The 22,298-nt window shown below is 32.1% G+C and overlaps 3 protein-coding genes across 6 annotated transcripts; all 3 read right to left on the bottom strand.

Moving 5' to 3' along the window:
- Positions 1-969: 969 nt before the first annotated feature.
- Positions 970-8,188, bottom strand: LOC114188782 (importin subunit alpha-2-like). The gene is made up of 11 exons (XM_028077425.1): positions 7,766-8,188; positions 6,384-6,480; positions 6,208-6,299; positions 5,997-6,128; positions 5,533-5,718; positions 4,175-4,338; positions 4,004-4,082; positions 2,371-2,499; positions 2,139-2,266; positions 1,669-2,047; positions 970-1,530 (listed from the first exon to the last, which is right to left on the bottom strand). The coding sequence occupies exons 1-10, from the start codon at positions 8,180-8,182 to the stop codon at positions 1,672-1,674; spliced, it is 1,800 nt and encodes a 599-aa protein (XP_027933226.1). The 5' UTR covers positions 8,183-8,188; the 3' UTR covers positions 970-1,530; positions 1,669-1,671.
- Positions 8,189-10,991: 2,803 nt separating this feature from the next.
- LOC114192650 (dnaJ homolog subfamily B member 6) lies at positions 10,992-12,274 on the bottom strand. Its single transcript, XM_028082462.1, has 5 exons — positions 11,900-12,274; positions 11,704-11,791; positions 11,547-11,617; positions 11,404-11,460; positions 10,992-11,294 (listed from the first exon to the last, which is right to left on the bottom strand). The coding sequence occupies exons 1-5, from the start codon at positions 12,008-12,010 to the stop codon at positions 11,139-11,141; spliced, it is 483 nt and encodes a 160-aa protein (XP_027938263.1). The 5' UTR covers positions 12,011-12,274; the 3' UTR covers positions 10,992-11,138.
- A 5,075-nt stretch (positions 12,275-17,349) lies between these two features.
- LOC114177719 (protein SAR DEFICIENT 1-like) lies at positions 17,350-22,261 on the bottom strand. 4 transcript variants are annotated; one of them, XM_028063227.1, is made up of 9 exons: positions 22,113-22,261; positions 19,871-19,948; positions 19,674-19,752; positions 19,557-19,591; positions 18,924-19,432; positions 18,442-18,599; positions 18,154-18,303; positions 17,779-17,827; positions 17,350-17,683 (listed from the first exon to the last, which is right to left on the bottom strand). In XM_028063227.1, the coding sequence occupies exons 3-9, from the start codon at positions 19,674-19,676 to the stop codon at positions 17,616-17,618; spliced, it is 972 nt and encodes a 323-aa protein (XP_027919028.1). In that variant the 5' UTR covers positions 19,677-19,752; positions 19,871-19,948; positions 22,113-22,261; the 3' UTR covers positions 17,350-17,615. The 4 variants fall into 4 exon arrangements, with proteins under 4 accessions (XP_027919028.1, XP_027919020.1, XP_027919011.1 ...); XM_028063219.1 differs by lacking the exon at positions 22,113-22,261 and having other exon boundaries at positions 17,789-17,827; positions 19,871-21,576; XM_028063210.1 differs by lacking the exon at positions 22,113-22,261 and having other exon boundaries at positions 18,930-19,432; positions 19,871-21,574.
- Between the last annotated feature and the right edge of the window lie 37 nt (positions 22,262-22,298).

The following is a 22,298-nucleotide window of genomic DNA, read 5'->3' as shown; positions in this document are numbered from 1 at the left end:
AGCAACAGTTTCTACATTGCAGTATAAATTTTCCTCTCCTATTAAAACAAACTTTATTTATGCAACGATTACTCTACAATGACTTCATCTAATGTCAATCTCCTCCTCCTGGTGGACGTGTTTTAAATTGTGGCATAACGTTGATGTTGAGTATCTAGAACAAGTTCCTTATTTAAACTCTATTGTCATAGACTCAGAGGAATCCTTATTTAAACTCTATTGTCATAGACTCAGAAGAATGTGAATTATTTATAATAAATCTTTTGATGAAAATTTGGATGCTGTATTACTGTTGTTTTAAGAGATTCTGTTATAATATAAGTTCAATTACCAACTGTTCCATTTTAAAATAAATAAAAACTCACAGGAAGGGAAAATAATTTGGCTAACATTTAGATAGTCATAACCTCAAGTTTTCATGCTCATTAAATAGCTACATCATACTTATTATTATTCTGTTTTCTAGAAATAACGTTAATTATAAAATATTTTACCTCGTCTCACAAATATTTAAAAAAAAATGTTCTATAAAATAGTCTTAACGCAACGCAATTTTCCCTTTGTTTATACTTTGTTTTAAGTTTGTACGTTAATTATTTTTTTTTCAAAGTCAGGTTAATTTTATTTGCAAACTTGTTATGAATTTATGAATTATGTTGAATTTTCTAATTTGTATTATGTTATTTATGTTCTATCTATGAATTTAAAACAATGAGTTATAATATATTTAATCATAACTTTCAACTAAAAGTATGGCTGTTATTTCGTTTCTTATCATTCTTATTATCGGTCATTGATGTCTTTTATCTATACCCAGACCTATTTAATAGTTTCTATACTATATATATTTGAAACATGTGAAGTGACCCGTGCGAGAACAGGTCTACACTTATATTAAATGTGCACATATGACAGAATGCATGAATGAAAAAACAAGGTGAGAAAATCTCAACAAGCAACAAAATATGATTTCTAAGAAAAAGACATTGTTGCAAAGAATTTACTGTTTAAGACTTTTTCCTAAACCCACGTCATGACGAACCTGACCCAGACCCTAGAGAACATAATGAATAGAACTCCACGGTAAACTTCAAAAGAAATTACAAGGGTAAAACAAAAACTCCATCTTGTAATAATATAAAATAAAGGAAAAATAGTAGCATTTTGGTGACGGTATCGGGCCAAAACATCCAGAATCACAAATGGTGCTTACTAACTCCAATCCAATCTATGACAGAAAACATCACGACTGAACATTAATTCTCTAGAAACCAAATCACTCGCGGAATGATCAGTTGATCATTTGGTAGAAAGCAAACTCTAGTATCTATAAATCTAAAGTGGCTAAGAAAATTAAGCCACAACTCATCTGTCTCATGATGTATGTAAAACCCAGCCATAACCCAAGCGGGTCCAGCAACCCTCTATTTACCAAGGCTGAACGTTGAAGGATCCAAGGACAATGGAAAGACATTGGCTTGACCCCAACTGTTGGGCTGTCAGACTTTACTGATAGACCAACCAAAACGCCTGCAGTTAACAAAATTCAAAATAATGCCACATACGATGAAGAACAGCACACAAAAGCAAACGTTCCGAACACTAATTCAAATAAAAAAAATTGCATAAAAAACAAAATATAATGTTGTTATAGTAAAGCAAGAATACCTTCTAATTAAAGTTGAAACCACCAGAAGGCACTGAAGGAAATTCGTGGCCACCAAAGTTGAACCCTGACTGAGAAGCATCCCCTGGAGGCACAGTTTCATCATCTTCCTCCGTCCAGTATGTCTCAAGAATCTTCACTGCCTTTTCATAAATCTCAGTGTTATCATGACTCTGTAGGTTCTCAATTTTCTCTAATCCCTCAGCATCATCAATCATTTGGCCATATATATTCACGCCATCAGTATTGCTCACATTTTTCTCAGCTTCTCCTACCTTCAAGATGTTTTCAAGACCTTCCAAACAAACTGTCACAATCCTAGGATCAGGACATATGAGAAGATCACACAAGGGCTTAATACATCCCTGATTTACAAGGAACCTGCCAACCAGGGAAAAGGATTCATAACCTTGTTACACAAATAAATCTCAACGGAACATTCTATAATCTAAACAAAAGAATCTCCCCATACTTGATTTGCTCATGAGATCCACCTGATGTAGCATTTGAGATAGCCCAAGCAGCCTCTTTCTTAATATCAAACTCAGCATTTTGGAGTAAATGGACTAGAGGAGCAATTAGACCAGCCTCAATTACATCCTGCAGATATCCAGAAATTAAAGATAAAAAAAAGACCCCTAAAATATAACTAACATAAATGCACAATTACAACATAATGAAGACCCCTAAAATAGTCTATATACCTGAATCTGTTGTTTGTTCCCAGCTGTGATGTTCGATATAGTCCAGCAAGCTTCCTTCTTGATGCTTTTTTTATAATTATTGGCCAAGAGATTCAAAAGACGAGAAAGAGCTTGATGGTTGATGATGATCTAAGCAAGAAGTACAAATTCAGCACAAACAAAAATTACATAATACTGTGCTAGTGTGGCTACGCACAATTATGTATTCAAAGCATAAACATACAGCGATTACACACAAGCCAGCAATAAAGTCTCTACAGAAAAATGAAGAGAATTCACTATATTGTACTCTAAAAAAAAATCCTTGCATATCCTGAACAGTTCAATCCAGTCTGAAAAAAGGTTTAAGCCTGATCTTAGAAATAACACTTAACATAATAAGAGGATTTAAAGAAAAAACTAGAAGTCTAACAAGAACCTAGGACTCCTTAACAAGTGATAACTTCAAAAAGCATTAAACAACCATGACTGACCAAAAAGTTAACAACGTCCTTTTAGTAACAAGTAGTGCTGCACAAAAGTGTTGGTTGATGGGAAGTTATGTGTCTTTTATGACAAGGTGGGATAGCAAACAGTAATGGGAGTGGGAGAGCTTAACAGAATATTCATATGGAAGTAAGGTATTGGAGACGATGATGGTGTAATAACTGGGAGGTGAAAGAAAGCATGAGTGAGGATGGGATGGAAATTAGTAGAGGCAAAACAAAATTCTTCAATTGGGGGCTGAATCTAGGGTTGACGTACCAGGCCTTTTTGCAGTATTTTTCTTCTTTAAAGGAGATTTCCTCCTTGAGTTCAGTTCTGGTTCAGCATAGTATGAGTTTGCCAGGAGTTTGGTAGTTTGTTTAGGGGAATTTAAGAAGCATCGACTGAGACAAACACAGGACATGATGCTGATATGGATACCAGAACACAGATAATGTGCAAAATATAGGACACAGCAACACTGCTAAATTGATTATATGTAATGTGAACAAAATCTAAACTGAGCTCAATTTTTTTATAAATGTCACTGTGTCTTACACTAACATCCTTCACAATAGAAATCTAAATAAGAAATTGTATGCTAATAATTCAAATAACTAGTTAACTCTCAAAGCAACAAGACTAGAAAAATGCATTATTTAAAATATAAGTTGTAATATTTTAATTTCATTCTTACCTTTTATAGTGTTTAGACGAGAATAGGTGTTCGCTCACTTTCTTTACATATGTTTGAGCGCAAAAGAATTTTTTGTAATTATGACACTCTTGAGAAATTTCAGACACATGTTGAGGGAAGATGTGTCCGACAAGGGTTGAACACAACAAAATACTAGTCTACAGAGGTGTCAGTGCTTGTGAGGCAAATAAATAGGAGGATGATGCATAGAACAAGGGATTCGTCTTGTATGATTTGAGGGTCGAGTTTGGTCTTTCTTAAAGGACTAACCTTTGTGATGAGAAGAAACCTTGGGCGACAGATACCTCTCCTATTTTCTCTAATATCCATTTAATTCAATTAAAACATTTCTGTTCTTGTTTATTAGTTTGCTTCCCTGCTACTATTAGGATTAACACAAAATAGCCAGTGACATATTGTAATCTGTATATGAAATAGCTAAACGCAGTGATAAACTAATGAACTTAATACCTGGGTCTGCAAATCATCTCCAGTGACAATATTTCCAACAGTACGAAGTGCAGGAATAAGCACTGACGGGGAAGTGTGCCTGAATAAGAGTAAAATAATTAGAATTTGACAGCAGAACAACACTGAAATGCATATACTTTCCATATAGATACTAGAGTTCACAATACTCACGTTAGAAGCTCCACAAGCCGGCTACAAACACCAGTTTCAATTACGCCCTGAATTTTGTCGTTTGTACCGTCAGAAAGATATGAAAGTGCCCAACAGGCATCAGTCAAGACTTCTTCGTCATTTGAATGGATAAGATTGGCAAGAGCAGGAAGAGCAGGTTTAACCTGAATTAATCAAACCTCAATCAAAATTGGGAACAAAATGTAGTTGCTTCCCATATTGGTAAGATATATGTACCAAATAATGATATTCATGGATACTTTACAAATACATATATATATCTATTAAGTATTCAAGCTTTAGAAGAGAGATATGAAATTTGATATGGCTAAATATGAAGCATGCATAAGACAGAAGCATTGGTTCTAGATAAACCACACATGGAAGTTATCCTTATGATGTTCACGGGAAGATTAGTACCATTCATGTTTGTAAAAGACTAAGTGTTAATTATAATAACAATTATTTATAATTTCTATTTTGTTATCAATGTACAAGAAGTATGCTTCTAGTTTCAACATTCAAAGCAATTATATATTATATATTTACTACATTGGCTTAAATAACCCGTTAACCGTAGGACAACATTCATTTTAATTGTCTTAAAAAACATATCTGCATCCCTGTTAATTATTGCAGAAAATTAAATTGACACTTCACAGGTTTCATGTGATCAAACAAACAACCCAAGAGGTTGTGCAATCTCGCAAAATCTCAAGTGGTGAAGGTTATAATTTACTCAATCATTTTTAGTCTATGACATTAGGTGTTTACTGATGAATGATTTCCGGGTTAAGTGAAATTGGATAACAAGTCTGATGTTTCTAAAATAAAAAAGACTACAATACAACTTCACAGGGATAGAAACCACAAGGTGGAGTAAAATGACTAAAAGAACCAAGGGCACAAACACGTTATGAATTTTTTGTGTATATAATATCCTACAAAAAGCACATCCCATGTACTTTAAAAATAATCACATAACCGTATCATATATATATATATATATATATATATATATATATATATATATATATATATTGGTTCTGTTTGGTTTTCGGTTTTTTTCCTTTATTGATTCTGTTCTGAACACCCTACATTAAAGGTTTTAATTTATACATGAAGAATAAAATGAGAAGGAAATAGTCCATCAGATTGAAGTAACAACTCTAAAGTAACTCAATATAGTGGAAAGCATAATCATTTTTCCCTGGTTACATGCAGATGGTATTCAACAAGAAAATGAAAAATGAACAAAACAATTGTGTCAGATCATTTCATTACGGTAGAGTATTTAACAACAAATAGGAAGGTGCAAAACTTAATTTTTTCTGGCCATGGAAAGCATAACCTAATACCTGATCAAAAGGAGGCTGTGGTTTTCCCCTGCAGAAATTTGAGAGTGTCCAAGTAGCATTTCTTAGCATAGAAAGTTTGGCATGCTCATTTAATTGTGCCAATAGAGGAAGCAAAGCTCCATGACTGAGAACAAGATCTCGGCATCTAGGAGAATCACCAGCAACATTTCCTAATGCCCAAACAGCCTGATTATATCCCCAAAACACACAAAAATGTTAAACGATAAATGAAATAAACTGCCAGGTACTATTATCTTTTTATGCATATCATAGCTAAAAGTAACCAAGTAACAACTCTAGGACAAACATGATACCCCTATACCAGCAAATAGCACATCAAATCAACAAATACATTTTCTGATTAAACAACATAAAAGTTATTTAACCTCATTTTAAGAATACATATAATTTTTATATCATCACTTATTGATAAAAAAATATATGAAAAGGTGCATGAAATATACCTGTTCACGGACATCATCACTGGGAGAACCAAGGAGCTTTACAAAAATTGGGACAGCACCATGATCAATTACCACTTTAGTATTTTCAGATGTTCCAGAAGCTATATTTGTCAAAGCCCAAGCTGCCTCAAACTAAAACATTAAATAGAGTCAAGGGAACATATAAGCAGAGATGAATGTTGATTACACAAATTAAAACTCTATTACAAACCTGCAGCATTGGAAAATCTTCCCTCATCAAAAACTCAACAAACCGTGGCACTACACCAGCTTGAATAACCTCCTCAATGGGTGGGCTACGTTCTGACAGGACAAAACAGAATTTGTCAAAAACTATTCACATTCAGAACCAAAAACTAAAACAAATGGCATAAACCAATATCTTACCAATTGAAAGCATCTTCCGAAACTGAGTCGTGGTCTCAAACTGCATGTTATTGTCATTAGTCCAAATGCCTGCAACCATGGCTGGTAGGTGTTCCAACTGCAGCAAGATAGAAAATAAACATCTCAGTAAGCTAACCTCTTTCTGGTTCATGCAAATCCAACATATGTACTGCTAAAATAGTCATGGTTGGGCACTATTTAAAGCTTCTGTAAAGATTTTCGTTGCAAGTCACTTTTTGCCTATACTCCTGTTTATAAAGTATAAACATGTTAGTCCAATCAAATTCATCAGCAAAGATCATTTCCTCATATTAATGCATCTTATGTGTTAGTATCAGATCATTTCCTCATATTCATGCATCTTATGTGTTTGACCTCTTTCTCAACTTAAATTTCAGTTATTTTCTGCTCATCCTTTCAACTATGGCAGATCTAAATTACTCTAGTCTAGTAGTAGTAAGTATACTGGAGAAAACCCACGGATGTTCCTCTTTCCTCCACCTATGAATATTAGTAACTATCATTCATGGGACGGACAGTGCAATGAAAAGATATTTGTAATCAAAGGACAAGCCGAAGTTTGTACCGGAGCCATCACAATGGCAAATGAAGACATTGCCTTATTGAAATGCATGGGGATGATGCAAAACCAAGGTGATTTCTTTGATCAAAACGAACCCTAACAGTGTGGTGTTAGGCTAACACCACAATGTATTGATAAAACAAAGAAGCTGTGGGATATTTCTAAGTTATTCATCAAAGTTAAATGTACTTGTGATTTGATCAAGATTTTGAAGAAGCAAGGCATGTCAGACCACTGCGAGAACACCAAACTGGCAGCGGAGGACTTGCGTTCATCAAACAAAGCATTTTCAAAATCTTGTAAATGGTGATAAAATCAATGATTCGAAAGTGTTGATGAATTCATTCAAACACAAATTGGAACCACAACTGACTTGTAACAGAAATCTTAACAGAAGCTTTAAATAATGACCACCTTTGACTGCCCTAATGAGTACAGCCAACTGTATTGCTTTGTATAAAAAATAAGTACACCACAAAAGAACAACCGAAAGAGGGGATAGACTATCCCTCATTTCGTTATCAACGAATACCATGAATTGTTTTACATCATAGTGTAGCCCTTACAACAAAAAACAAATAAATAAACATCGAAACACCTCAAATGAAACATACAATATAAACTCAAAAACCAGAATCCTACCAGCACAATTGAATTCCTACCCTAATCACATGCCGAACTTGGGGGAGTCAGATGAATATTTTTATAATAATTTGAATTTACACAGTATTTCAAAAAATAAATAAATAACGAAACAAAACAGCAGGTGAACTTTATTCTAAAGATGATCAAGATTGACCTTCTTTTCTATTGCAGTGGAGTGAGCTGACGCAGGAATCTGCTGAGATTGAAGACCCTCGCGTCTCTTCTTCTGCAAACTCTCCTCCCTACGGTTCTTTCGAATCTCCACCATGGTGTCCTCTCGCCTCCGCCGACCTTCATCGGCGTCCACGGCGACTTTGTAACGGTTCCGACGAAGCTCGGTCCTGGAGTTAGCTGTCGGCCGATACGACATCGTGTTGGAATGGAAGGATTCGTATTTGGAATTGGATTGATTGGGTAAGCGAACCGTAGGGTTGGAGACTGCAAAGTGAGAGAGAATAGAGGAAGAAAACGATGAGGGGGTTTGGGGTTTTATGGTTTGGGAGTTTGAAAAGAGAAGCGAAAGGAGAGGGTTTATTGAGCGTGATGGAATAGGACCTGGATCGGCGTGCATTTGCGGAAATGCCACTGGTTTTTGAATTTAAAGATGAGGGAAAAAGTTACTTTAGTTTTGGAGGAAAAGTTTGTTTCGTACGGCTACCAACACTCTGTTCGCATTCCAACAACAACCTCTGGTATTATTCCGCGTTGGGCCTCCGATACTTGGACTGTTAAATTCAACGGTTGGCCCAAAAGTGAGCAATATTATTGGTGCATTGAGCTTTTCCTATTACTCAACAGAACACTTTACCACTCTATTTAACTTAATACTTTTGTAGACCTAAGAAAATGGATACTTTTTCCAAATGAGAATACTTTTGGAATAAATTATTAGTTAAGATAATAAAATTTTGGATAATTAACCAGGTAAGTACAATAAATTTTGGATAATCGGGTGATATATTGCTTTACGTAACATTTTTTATTTTGACATCATTATTTGTTAGTTTTATTTATTGATTAACACATTGTTGTATAATAAATGGAGTATCCTTAAATTGTTCACTTGATAAATGGAATTTTGTCAATAATAAATGATAATTTACAATAGCTTGAAACAAAGTAATATTAATTAGTATGTTTTAATCTTTTATCACATGAGTTAAAAAATTAAAAACCTTAAAATAATAATTTTTTATTAATGAACTTAATCTTTTTTATCACATGAGTTAAAAATTTAAAACCTTAAAATAATATTTTTTTATTAATTTTTTCTAATATAATGTTTAACTTTGTTAATTTTATTAGTTTGACTTAAATTCATACTTGCATTATAGTTGTGATGTATTGTTCTAATAGGAGTCTAAGTCAGTTATAAATATATATTATGTTTCTTATCTTAAAAATATCCTAAAAATCCCAACTAACAAGATTTCAACACTTGCTTTTCAAAAATAAAATGCTAAAGATCTTTTGTTCTTTGTATTTTGCTTGTCAAGCTTATGGAAGGAATTAACGAACTTGATCCAAGGGACAGGATATATACATCATTGTTTATAAAATATGGTGTCCACCTACAGTCTTCATTTCTAAACATATAATTTTAATCAACAAAATTTTAACCGAAAAGTAGTAGTTTTAATCTTAATTAACATATTTAATTTATGTTGATCTTTAAATAACGTCAACCAAGGTTGTTAATAAATTATTAATTGGAAAAGGAAAACTTCGATTAACATAAACGGAAAATTACTTCACTCCATGTAAATTAAAAATAAAAATTATTACTATTAAAGTTTACTTAAAAAAATCTTTAATTTAAAAATATTTTTAACTTTACATAGTGACAAACAAATATAGTTTAATAATATATACAAACACTAAAAACTGCAGATAAACCAACAAACATCTTAATCTTAATTAAAAATCAAATTAACTATGCTCCAATTAAAATTACCAACAATATCTTAATCTTAATCAGATTAAGTATTGCGGTAAAAAAGATTATGTTAAGAAATAAATATAACAAAAATCATGAATGTGAGAATGCATAATTTTTCATATTCTTTTATGGAAAATTTGAAATTCTATAAACTTTGTAATCTTATTATTCTCCTCAAATTTTAACATTTTTTTTAACTTTTTTATCAAACCAACATATTTTATTATAAAATATTTTAAATTATCAAAAAATAAATTATCACTGTCCTCATGAAATACTTGTCACTTTATAAGAATATCAAAATTTTCTCAAAAATAATTATGATATCCTAGATTTTCACAAACATAAAGAAATTGTATAATAAACTCTTTAGAAAATCAAGATAACGAAAAAGTTGCTAGAAAGAAAAGTTTGGTAACAACATAGTTGATGTATAAATTGGAATTGTTATAATAGTTTGAATACCGTAGTTCACCGAAGTTTACATTTTTTATTTATTTATATTTTCACTTTATATCTTTTTCTATTTATATTTTCACTATAAATTAGTTAAAATTATGTTTCCTTCAATTTGATAGTGTCAGAATTGTTTCTACATTTGCTATTAAATAGTGGCATTTCTCCGAGAAAAATTAAAGTGCCACGATGATTCCATCTGGTGAAGGTAGACTCATGTTGATTGAAACCAAAGACACTTTTCTAAATCTCCAAGTGTTCTAAGATATGACCAAACTTCTTAAATTTTAAAAAGCTTTAATCATATGCTACGCAAATAAGAGAATCGCTGTTGTATGATATAACACTTAATATCCATCAACACTCTTTAGACTAAACCCTTTTAAAACTAATAAACAACAATTTCAGTATTAGGATTTATATGTAAATTTGCAATGAAATATCTACAGATTAAAAAAATCTATTTTATGTTTGCTTACAAAAACACATAAATTTTAAGTCAGTTATAAGAAGGTCTAGCTCAGTTAAAGTTGAGTCTCAGAGTGATTGAAGACTTGAGTTATTCCCAAGTTTGAAAGAATTAAATTAAGCACGAGTTTGAAACCAACAAGATATTAAGATAAGTTTGAAACGAATAATGTGTACATATACAACTTTTTCAAAAGCAAAGAAATTTAAGCACCAGAGCATAAGGACAAGAACTAGATGTCTCCTACACCCAACTAAATGATTTTAATAAATAGGAAATTACTTGTCCCTGACTCTACCTTTTCAATATTATCTTTCAGAATAAATTAAGCATGTAATATGTATATTAAAATAGTAAAAATGCATTACTCCTTGGCATATTGTCTGAAAAATTAATAGTAGTTGTATTCATTTTCTACATTTTCTACATTACTTAAATTCAAAATTATGTCAGACCGACAATGGTACACGTGTTATGCTTATGTTCCAGTGGTGTCATCCGAAAAACGCAATAAAATGAAATGTAAAAGTAAAAGTAAAATTAGGAGGCATCACAGATACAAGTGTCTAGAAGTTTAACCCTTGTAAGGATTTTCATTTCAATGATCTAGTTTTCAGTAAAAAACAGTGTGTGAAGTTACAAGAAAGGATTGAGTGTGACGCACTAGGATCGAGAGTTGCTGCGCTTGGCCGCATTGCCTCTTGATCCGTTGACTCGTCCTCGCTTCCCAGCCATCTGATCCTGGTTCAAGTCAATGCCGATCCCATCACCCCCCACCATCTCCACGAACATCCTCTGTAGGTCCTCCATACTGTCCCCCTGCATCGCATTCAACCACAACATACAAATTACCTACGACATTCCAAAACCAAAAAGATAAAAAATAAAAAATAAAACATTACAACTCTATCAATCAATCAATCATTACCTCGTCTTTCACATTGTTCATCATCGATATCATCTCTTGCATGAAATCACAAAACTCCTGCGCATTGAAAACAAATAATATACACATACAAATGGCATAGCTAAATTGAAGTTAAACGATAAATGAAAGAAAACAATACAGACTTGGTCTTCTTCCTCCAAAGGGTCGTAGAGCCCCGCATCGTACATTGATCTTTTAGACTGATCGGAAAGAACTGTTACGGCAATCCAAAGTCATCATTACTGACTAATCAATTTTGCAACAATTAAAGCAATAACCACGGTGATGATGTAACCTGACCTGAGTAAGCTTCTTGGATTTGCTGAAACCGCCGCTTGGCTTCTCCGGCGGTTGCGGGATTCCGAGTCCACTTGTCCGGGTGCCACCTCTGCGCAGTGAGACCGAAAATTAAAAAAGAAAAAACATAATTTGTGATAATTGAGAAAAGAATTAAAATAGAAAGAGAAGAAAAGGCGGGAGGGGGGTTTTGTTGTACCATGGCGAGTTTGCGGTAGGCAGTGCGAATATCAGAGAAGGAGGCGTCCCTACGAATCCCGAGAACGGAGTAGTAGCAAGATCCGCCGTTGGATCCTCCTTCCCGATCCATCGAACGGAAGAGAAGATGAAGGCAGTGCAGATGAGAATGGAAGAAGACAGAATCAAAGGAGGAGGAATGAAGGTTGGAAGAGAGAGAAGAAGGTGAAGGGCATGTGAATAATACGAGGATATAAAAGAAAGAAGAGGAGAAAAGGGGAAATTAAGGAGCGAGAGAGGAGAGATTTGTGTGTGGTGCAGCGGCGGAGAAGTGAGAGAAAAAAATATCTTGTGCTGCTGACCTCGGTGCCTTTTTGTTTGGTGGGGATAGATAGATAGAAAGATATGTTGGAAGAAACTTCGAGACGCCCTGCCCAGGCCATGGCAAAGAAACAACAACAAGATATTTTCACCCTCCCTCATCTAAATGACACCCTAATTCCCGCAAATTACACCACCCTGCCACTCATCATTTTCTTCCATCAAACACCACTTCTTTATGTAAATTCTATCTATATATTTAATCTTAATTTATAAAAATATAATTACATTTTAGTAAAACTAACTGGGTTCTTAGCTTCACTTAGTCCATTAACTAAATCAATCGGACAAAAAAAAAAATTTCATTTAGGTAGTTTATAATTTTACCCCATGTTAGGTTTATTTTCTCTGGAACTTATTGGATCAGATCTTTTCTGCGTTATACACAATAAATAATTATGTAAACTTATTATATCACTGATAAATATTTTTGAGCAAATAATTTAAACTCTTTATCGTTGTGCAATAATTGTGAAGCTAAAATTTTTTTGTTTTTCAAATTTTTTAATATTTACATTTTCAAGTTTTTTTTCTAATTATTATTTTGTTTTCTATCATTATCCATTTATATTTTTCTGTGTCTGGAATACATTCTCAGTATAAAGTATTTACAAAAGTATTTACAGAAAAAAAATTACCTCTTTTATTTCTCGAAGTAAATCACTCTTCTCCACCAAATTCTATAAGAAGTTCATCCTTGGTGGTACTGGCAAAAAGTTTTTAACTGTAACGAAGTCCAGTTAGAAGATAAGCTTATAACTTGTTCAGTTACAGAGTTGGATTACAAAATTTGGATTGTGATTTCAAATTCACCAAGCGGGGAATTTTATTCATAGTAATTTTTTTTTTTTCATATATAAGAGAGCTTATGATAATATTTTATTTTGAACTGAGTATGTGACAGACAGACATCATTTGCATATTCGTATATAAAATATGTGTGGGAAATATATATTCTCTTACCTATTTCATAGATAATTAAGTTTTTCCATTAAAAAAATTCTGAAAAATAGTTATAGTTAACTAATTTTTTTAGTGGTATCTAAGTGTTTCTTCATAGTATGAAAATCCCCCATTATTTTCGACTATATTTTTTTTTCACTCAACATGATGAAGAAAAATTGCTCACTATTGACCCTCAAATACAAAAGTAATCGAGCGATAATTGACTAAAGTAGAGCGATCCACTCATAGTTAGTTATGCTTAGTTTAAACTGGGGAATAATGATGGAAAATAAAAGAAAGAAAGAAAAAAAATAGGAAACATGGCTGTTTAAATTAAAGAAAGTAAGGTAAAAAAATGCAATCAATGAGTAATTTGATTTATATGGACATAAAAAATTATAAATAAATATATTTAGAAAATATTAAAATAATTATAGTTTCTAACAATAAATCAAAACCATTTCACAAAAATATCAAAATTTGAATTATTTTATTTTATTTCTTATTTTAATTATTTGATTTATTATAATATAAAATATATATATATATATATATATATATCAATAAAGTATTAAAATGATTTAAAAATTATAAATTAAAATTGACTGGGAATGTTTGCGCAATTTACGTTTGAAAATGCTGGGTTGAAACTCACACTCTGCAATGACATGGAAAGTGAAAGGGAGAAAATTGCATGTGCGAACTCGCTTTCCCCCAAAACTCACCATCTTGGAGATAACACAAAAATGACGTGGGAGTCACGAGCCTCCATCTTCATCTACCCGCATCCATTCAAATAAAAATTGTTTAACACCTTTGACGACGATCATATAACAGTTTATTTATACAAGATAAAATAATCTTAATAAAAATTATTTTTTATATTTTTAAAAGAAAAAATAAAAAAATAATTACTATAGATAATATCACATGATAATATCAAATGATAATGTTAAATAATAATAAATAACAAATAAAAAACCAATGGTATCAAAATAATAATATATTTAAAATAATATCATTTGATTTGCACTTTTTTTTTCACGCGAACGATAAATTAACAGAAACAAACATAGATTAAATCTATGTTTAGGGTTTAGATACACGTATAACTAGGTTTCTTAGGATATCTCTATTGGATGAATTATATTCATGCTCATAAGTTTAAGGTTTGAGTTATATAAAACCTTTCAATTGAACTATGCTGACATATCATGAAAATTAATATTATAATGTATATTCATGTCTTGGAAACAAATCTTTCTCCCAACCAGGGGCGGACCTATGTGGTGACAGGGTAGTCGTGGTTCCCAAATTTTTTTTTGAATTTTTTTATATATATTTATATATTTTTTAAATTATATTTATATATTATTTATATTATAAAAAATTATAATAAAAAAATTTAATGGAGATATTGATTTATAAAAGATATTAGATTTTTTTTTCTTGTTATAAAATTTTTTCACTATGTAAATTATTAGGAATCAATACAAAGAGATAGATTGGAAAATAGAGGTTGGAAAACACATAAATTGAGATTGAAGTATACATTATTACATGATCTCTCAAATCAAGTTAGTATTTTATCATGATTTATGTATATTAAATTTATGATTCTTTTTAGTATGTTTATCCCAAATTAATAAAACCCTAATTATGATTTTAGGAATTCTTTTATGAAAATGGTATGAACCCTAATTATAATTTTTCCCATATTATTATAATCCTTAATTGTGAAATTTAGGGATTTTGTGTTTTTTTGCTGCCTATGGTAATTTTTTGGTAAAGTTTTGAATTCATAAGGTGTTGCTTATTTAATTAAAGTGGTATGAGTTTTGTTATGTTTTGCATTGTGATAATTGTGATTTGTGAATATAAATTTTTTTTTTCAGATAGGCGAGAGATGATAAATTTATATTAGAAAGATTATGATAAAAAAAAAATTGATTCTTTTTTTTTAAAGAGGTAGGTTTGTGATAAAGATGAAAAAAATGCATTTACATTAACTAAACTTGAGAAATTTCACGAGAAACAATAATTCAAGACAATAAAAAACAAATATCTAAAGTTCTTAGAGTTATAATATAATGAATTTAAAAATTAATTATAACGCGATAAAAATTGCCTCAAATTTGATAATACCACAAAATCAAATTGATAAGGTACAAATGACTTATCTAAAATGGTATTCATGATTATGTGTGTTTATTTTAAGCAGAGGAAATGAAGAGAAAAGATAAAGAGCTTTTTTTTAACTAAAAAAAATTATATATAACAAATCTATTTGACTTTCCTTATATTTTTTTGTCCAAGTTCCGCCACTGCTGCCAACTATGTCAACTATTAAATAAAACCTATTAGATAGTGTATCTTTTATAAAATTCTTGACTTGGAGTAAAACTTGTAAAAAAAATGATTTAGAAGTGATATGGTACACTGGGAGGCACAGAAAATAAATTAAAACCTTACAAAATGATTCTAATACAATAGAAATCAATTTAAAAGTATTTCAATTTTTATATGTTTTGAATGTATCAATTTTAATAAATTTTACTTTTCCTTTTTTGGATAAAATATTTCATTCATTACTAAGTTTACAAAATATATCAATATTAAATAAATGTTATAATTAATTGTATTCATCAAGATTTCTTTTTTTGCAATTTTTTTTCAGGTGATGTTAATCCATACTGTTTTTAGTTAATATTGAATACAATCATTTAGTGTGACCCTAATAAGTTTATTTGTGTGATATTTATGATTTGGGTTGTTTTACCAACTATTTCTTTATCGATAAATATGGATTGAAGATTTATTCAGTTGACAGTAGTGAAAAAATTAAATCCTAAACTATTGTAAAAAAAACTTCAATTAACTTTAGAAAAAGAAATTAACAAAATATTGACAAAAAATAATATATGTGTTGAGCATAAAAAAATATATTTCATCGATGAAATTTTAACCAATATCGTGAAAGAAATAGTATTAATCTAAACAAAAATATATTGTAACAACTCAAATGAAAAATTAACTTCTATTAATACGAAAAAAATAAAATCTAAGTGGACATCAACAGAAAATAAGTATCCTAACGATATCTCAATCTTAAAATACTCCATATTAATAATAAAACTCTCTACCTTGTGTTTGGATGAAACATTTCAACAATGCTGAGAGATTGAAATGACTTGTATTTGAATCGCTTGCAATTAATTTTTCTTTTCATTTTTTAAATAACTTGTTTGGATAAAGAAATTAAAATACCTTACATCTCAATTTCTTGTTTGGATAAAACAATTGAATTTCTTGTGAGAAAAAAATTTATTTTAACAATATTTATTTTAGGCTTAATTATGTTTTGAGTTCATGATAAATTTAGAAACGGTTCTATTCAGCCAGTCTGTGTGGTTGGGCCGGCCAACCTGGCTGGGTCGTCAGCCGATCAGTATTGCTCGAGTCTTCAAGTCGATGGGCCCGTCTAGGACGTCGGGTAGGTCGGTCTCGTCTAGGTTGTCGAGTCGTTTAGGCTTGTCGGATTGGCGGACCGATAGGGCCCATATAGGTCGTCGAGCTTGTCCGACCCGTTTGGATAGTCGAGCCCGTTTGGGTCATTGGCCCCGCCCACACATATGAGTTGTCAAACCCTCTTGGCTCGTTTGGGTGATTGGCCCGACTGAATTTTGTGCATTGTCGAGCTCGCCCGACCTGTTTGGGTCGTCGGACCAGTCTAACCTATTTGGGTCATCGGGCTTACTCGATCTGTTTGTGTCGTCGAGCCAGCTCGGTCCGTCCGGCCCTTCTGGCTCGTCAAGTCCACCTATAGACTAGACCAAATTGACAACTCTACCTGAGAGTCTAAAATATGAGGTTGAGTAAGAAGAATTTCAAATTCCGCCTATTTTGAAGGTATTTGAATTTCTACTAATTTAACAAATTAAAATACTTCAAAATAATGTTTGCATTTGAAATACTTTTTAATTTTTTTTTCTAAACAAAACATTTCATTATAAAAAAATTTAAATTCTTTAAAAAACTTAATTATTTCATTAAAATAAACACAACTTATATTAAAGTGGAACCATTAAATTCCAGCTTCGGTATTTGCAGGCAATTATTGCCGGAAAGAATTAACCAGGCCAATTATTACAACCATAATAATTAGAAATCAAATGAATGAATCAACAAATTACATATACTATAATTGAGTTTTGTCTTTGAAATAGTTATAGTCAACACTGGCGGCGAGTTTTGGCCGTATATTAGCTGCATGCAATGTGAGCAGTTTGAAGCACTTAACATCATCTTGCCTTTCCCTTTGTTTGACGCATACAAAGCACAGTTTCTTACAAGTTTCTTACAGCTTCTCTTCATCATTACATGGAGGGAGCAAAGAGCTACTTTCAACTTCATCATTCTGTAAATAATTCATCACAAAATGCTGACCAGTCTTCTGGATCCCTTAGACAAGGACTTTCTTCTGAAATGAAAAATAAATATATTAAAGTAAAACACTTTCCCCTTTTAAATTGTTGATGAAAGCCAAAGACAAAATTAACAGATGCGTGATGATACCATTTATCACCTCAATCTGCATCAGACCCCTCGAACTTTGACATGCTTGCTGCCAGTGAGAGAAGATCATTGGATTAAGAGGTATACACTGCTAGGTTTGTTATGATAATATATATACATAAGAATCAAGAGATGAAACAATAGGAATTAAATATTTATTATATAGAAAAGAGATTGTTTAAACAGTTATACGTGGAAGTGTGGGACCAACCATTGTCCGATTCAAAGACAAAAACTAGAAAGTATGCGAAGAAAAAGAAGGCAAATGACGGACAGAGAGACAAAAAAGTTGTATACCCTTTTGAGTGATAGAGAAAATAATTGATGATAACCACAAAAAGAAAGAGAAAGAATAAGAAATATGCAGATATGTACCCTCTGATCGGAGTTGAGAGTATTATTCTCTGATAGATAGTTTGGTCTGTCAAATATTACGGTTTCAGCAACACCAGTTTCAGCATGCTTTGCTTTCTTAGCCTGCTTAAAAATTTCTTCCCGTTTCCTTTTGGAAATCTTGCCAAGTTTCTACGCTTGCACAACAAAAGATTCATCAGATGAAACTTTGCACACCATTTTTTAATTTATTTAAACTAATTTTACCATACAATATATTATCTTATTATTTTAACTTTTCTCTCCTAAAAGTGTTTTCTCCCTTGATACCTGTTCCAAAGATGATGGATTGGTTTCATGCTCCTTCAACAGATCCCCAACAGTGAGTATCCCGTCCTTAGCAAGCTCCTCATAAATTTTCCCCTTTTTTGATATATGTTTCAAATGCCATATTTCATCACTGAGGGTTGGATCCTTTCCCTTGTTCACTGCAATGACCAAACCACGTGTGAGTCGCCCGAATTATATCTTAAACATGAATAATATTTACAGTGAATAAATTCGAAGTTAATCTGGGATTACACAAGATCCGCTTATAATTTAGATTGGATTTCGAAACTGATTTTTAAGGACTGGATTTTAACAATTTAAATAAAACAGTAATATAAGAAAATGAATGTTAATGTGATAACAACAGGAAAATTACTATCATTAATGAATATTTAAACCCTAGTGAATGAGTATAATCTAAAAGCTAGAATTTTGCAGAAAAAGTAAAGAACGAAAGAAGTGACAGAAGGGTGAATACTTACACTCACCTCTGTAGTCCTTGACTGTAAAAGGTTTACTTATACCTTCCCTGATGATTATTGCGTCATTCAAATTTGATTTCGCAACCTTCGCTCCTAATATGAAACGTCGTGTTCTTATCCAACATGAGTTGTCAGTGAATGATAATCCAGTTGGGATAAAACCTATTCCATTTTTAAGCGCAATAACCGTATCTCCTTTCAGTAACTGCCCTTTATTCGCTCTTTGACGTAAGATTTTGGAGTTGAATTCATCTTTGCTCCAATTTTCATCGCCATCTGAGCCAAACTCACCATCAAGAACGCAAATCTTAACCTTGATCGAAGACAGTGGATCATTCTCATCACAGACTATAGAATTAGATTCAATATCGAGAAGAAACACCTCAAGAGGATTGTTGTCTCTATCTTTCAATTTGGAGAGGGTATAAATTGTATCAGGTAATTTATTCCTAAAAACCAGCTTCAACAATCTGCGGGCTCCAGATATTTCAGTCTGAATACTATTTGGTCTGCAACAAATTTGAAAGTCGTTTCAGCATGACTTAGATAACTGTGAGCAACAATAATAATTAAAGCACCCAAATAAATGTTTCTTTTGTTTTGATATAATATCAAGACAAAAGAGAAACAAACCTTGTTGCTAGTTGGAGTTCCAACTCCTGTCGTATCTGGTAAAGGAATAACGACATGAATCAATGACAGTTATCGTTAATAACACACCATACCCTTACAAAGTCATAAGATTCTTACCATATTTCGAACTGAATCTACCAAGTAGGGCTGCAGTTCATTCAAATTGAGACGCAGATACCTAAAACTTCTAACGATGCTGCAGATGAATAAAGTAACTGTAACTATCAACAACGATAAAACATCACGCAAAGGAATTTTTAATTAATGTTGCAGAATTCTTTAAAAAAATTCACATTAATTAGTTGAGATATTACCGCCATGTTTCAGATACTCGTGAATTCTCACGACTCCGCTCTTGATCACCCCTTTTTTCCTCCTCTTGCTGGGTTTGTCTTTTTGGTTCCATCAGTTTCAAGACAAAGAAGCCAAAATCAACAATCAAATCAGCTACTCAATCACTAAAGATAATCTTTTCAGTGACTCCCGAGTTCGGTATGGGTTAAATTTAAAATAGCAAGGATTATACATGAAAGCTCCAACGATTTTCCATACGAAGGTTCGAGGAAATGTTCGCAAGATATTTCCTCGAAAGTGTTTTTCTTTTATTTTTTAATGCTTGTTACGCTTCCTTCTCTCTTCTCTACCTCTCCTTGTATTGCAGACACGCATTGCTGAACGCGTTTTGGGATGGTAAGATATGAGTATCAGATTAAAGAAATTTATCCCAGTTATTTTTGGCGCAGTATATATAATTCGACTCGTGGCTGCATGAAGGAAAATGACTGACTAGAAAAACTGATATACGCTGAAAAAAAAAAGTGTGTAGTGTCATTGTTATGATACTTCATTAAAGATTCATACACATAATAACTAAGAGTAGTACGGAGTAGTTGGGAACGCGACATGCGAGTGGATGAAGCGATTTTCCACAAAAGCGTGTACAATATCAAGGACCAGTAATTTGCAGTATTTCTTACGAATGTGTTGATAACACTGTTGAGAAACTGCGAGACTTTATTTGTGTAACGCGTTCAGTATACAAACGAAGGATCATATTTAACGAAGAAAAACTTTCCATAGCTGAAAACGGGATCAATTTCCGGGGTCATTCTTTACTGAGAAAATTGTTGGGGAGCTTCGTCATACTGTGACGGTCGAGTATTTTGCATATATAAGTCCAGATGCATAACAGTTTCAACTAATATGCAATATTTCATTCTATCGAGCTTGAGTACATATATTAGAACAACCCATCTCAAGCTTGGATATTTTAGTAGTGACTATGCACGATATCTGGTAACCATTTTTTTGTATAGCGTCGTTCTCCAACGGGGCACATTTTTTTGGTTTTAAAATGGAAGATTTTTTATACTGGAAGTCCTTAAACTTTAGATTATTCATATATTTCATATCATATTTATTAAGTCATCACTAAGATAAATCTTCACCTTCTGACACCACTATTAAGATTTTTTTTAAGAGAGACACCGAAAAAATTCAACATTAACGAAACGTGAACAAGTCATATAAAATATAAAGCACACCAAAACTTTATGGATTCTTCTATATAATTATTATTTATCCGTGTATGATTTCCAGCTCATCATAAATTCCTACCATTATATGAATGTGTGTTTATTTGGTTTAGCCATCGTGGATTTCTGTCAATTATTGTACAAGGGATGATTAAATAAATTAAGGACAAACAATTCAGGAACGGAATAGGTAATATGGGTTTTAAATTGGTTCATTTCATGAATTTGACTCTGGGCTTATAATTCTGAACTCTTGATTAGGAACAATACTTTATAGAAACATAAATATATGATCAGTTCAATATACGTTAGGAATGCATCACCCGGTATTGAGCATAAACAATGGCAACACTGACAAATACACTAAAAAACCATTACCAAACCCAAGCATGTGACCTAACATCTTGACCTAATCAAAGGAGAAGAATTTCATAATTCGCAATACACTAATCGCCTTTAGAAGAATATGCGAGTGCAAATCAATGCCAGAAACCAATGCTTACAATGTAATGAATTTGAAGGTGTAAATGGCATTTCTTAATTAACAATTTTTATAATTTCAATTATATATATATATATATATATATATTCTCTCTCTCTCTAAGTGTCTATTCTACGTGCATATCTAATTTTCTCATATAATACATTTTTTTTTCTCTTTCTTATGATTTTCCACCTAATTTTTCTCTTTTTTTTCCTCCTTGGATCGAAATTTATCATTTTCCATTGAAGACAGTCTGACGGTTGACCAAAAGGAGAAAAAAGAGCAACAGTCCAAGAAATTTCTTATTTCAATTTGAAGGAAAAATGAAAAAGAAAAAAAAAAATAGATATGCAGATACGCTGTTGAAAAGAATATGGAGTGTCTTTAGATTCATGGATCTTGAAGTGGTGAGAAAGGAGAAAAAGCCTTGAAGTTTCGTTACTGTTTTCATTTACAAGAAAGTATGCGAAGAGCGAAAATTTGATTTGTTGAAAAGATTTATAAGCTGAAAATTATAGAGTGTGGAGCTGAACTGACCTGCGCAGAAGCTGTTGTTTCGATTGAACGTGAGAAGATTCTTCATGGCCTTATGTACACACCGGAGAGAAGAAGACCAAGAAAGAAGCAAGACGGGTTTGGGTTTTTTAAGGTAGCAGCAAAATATGAATTGTGTCCTCTTTTTTTTTTTCTTCAATGGTATAATGATATTCTGAGGAGCTTGAC

The sequence above is a fragment of the Vigna unguiculata genome, chromosome 1 (genome assembly GCF_004118075.2).
Source record: "Vigna unguiculata cultivar IT97K-499-35 chromosome 1, ASM411807v1, whole genome shotgun sequence".
Taxonomy (NCBI): Eukaryota; Viridiplantae; Streptophyta; class Magnoliopsida; order Fabales; family Fabaceae; genus Vigna; species Vigna unguiculata.
The sequence above is the reverse complement of the archived record's forward strand: the minus strand, read 5'-3'. Positions and strand labels throughout refer to the sequence as shown.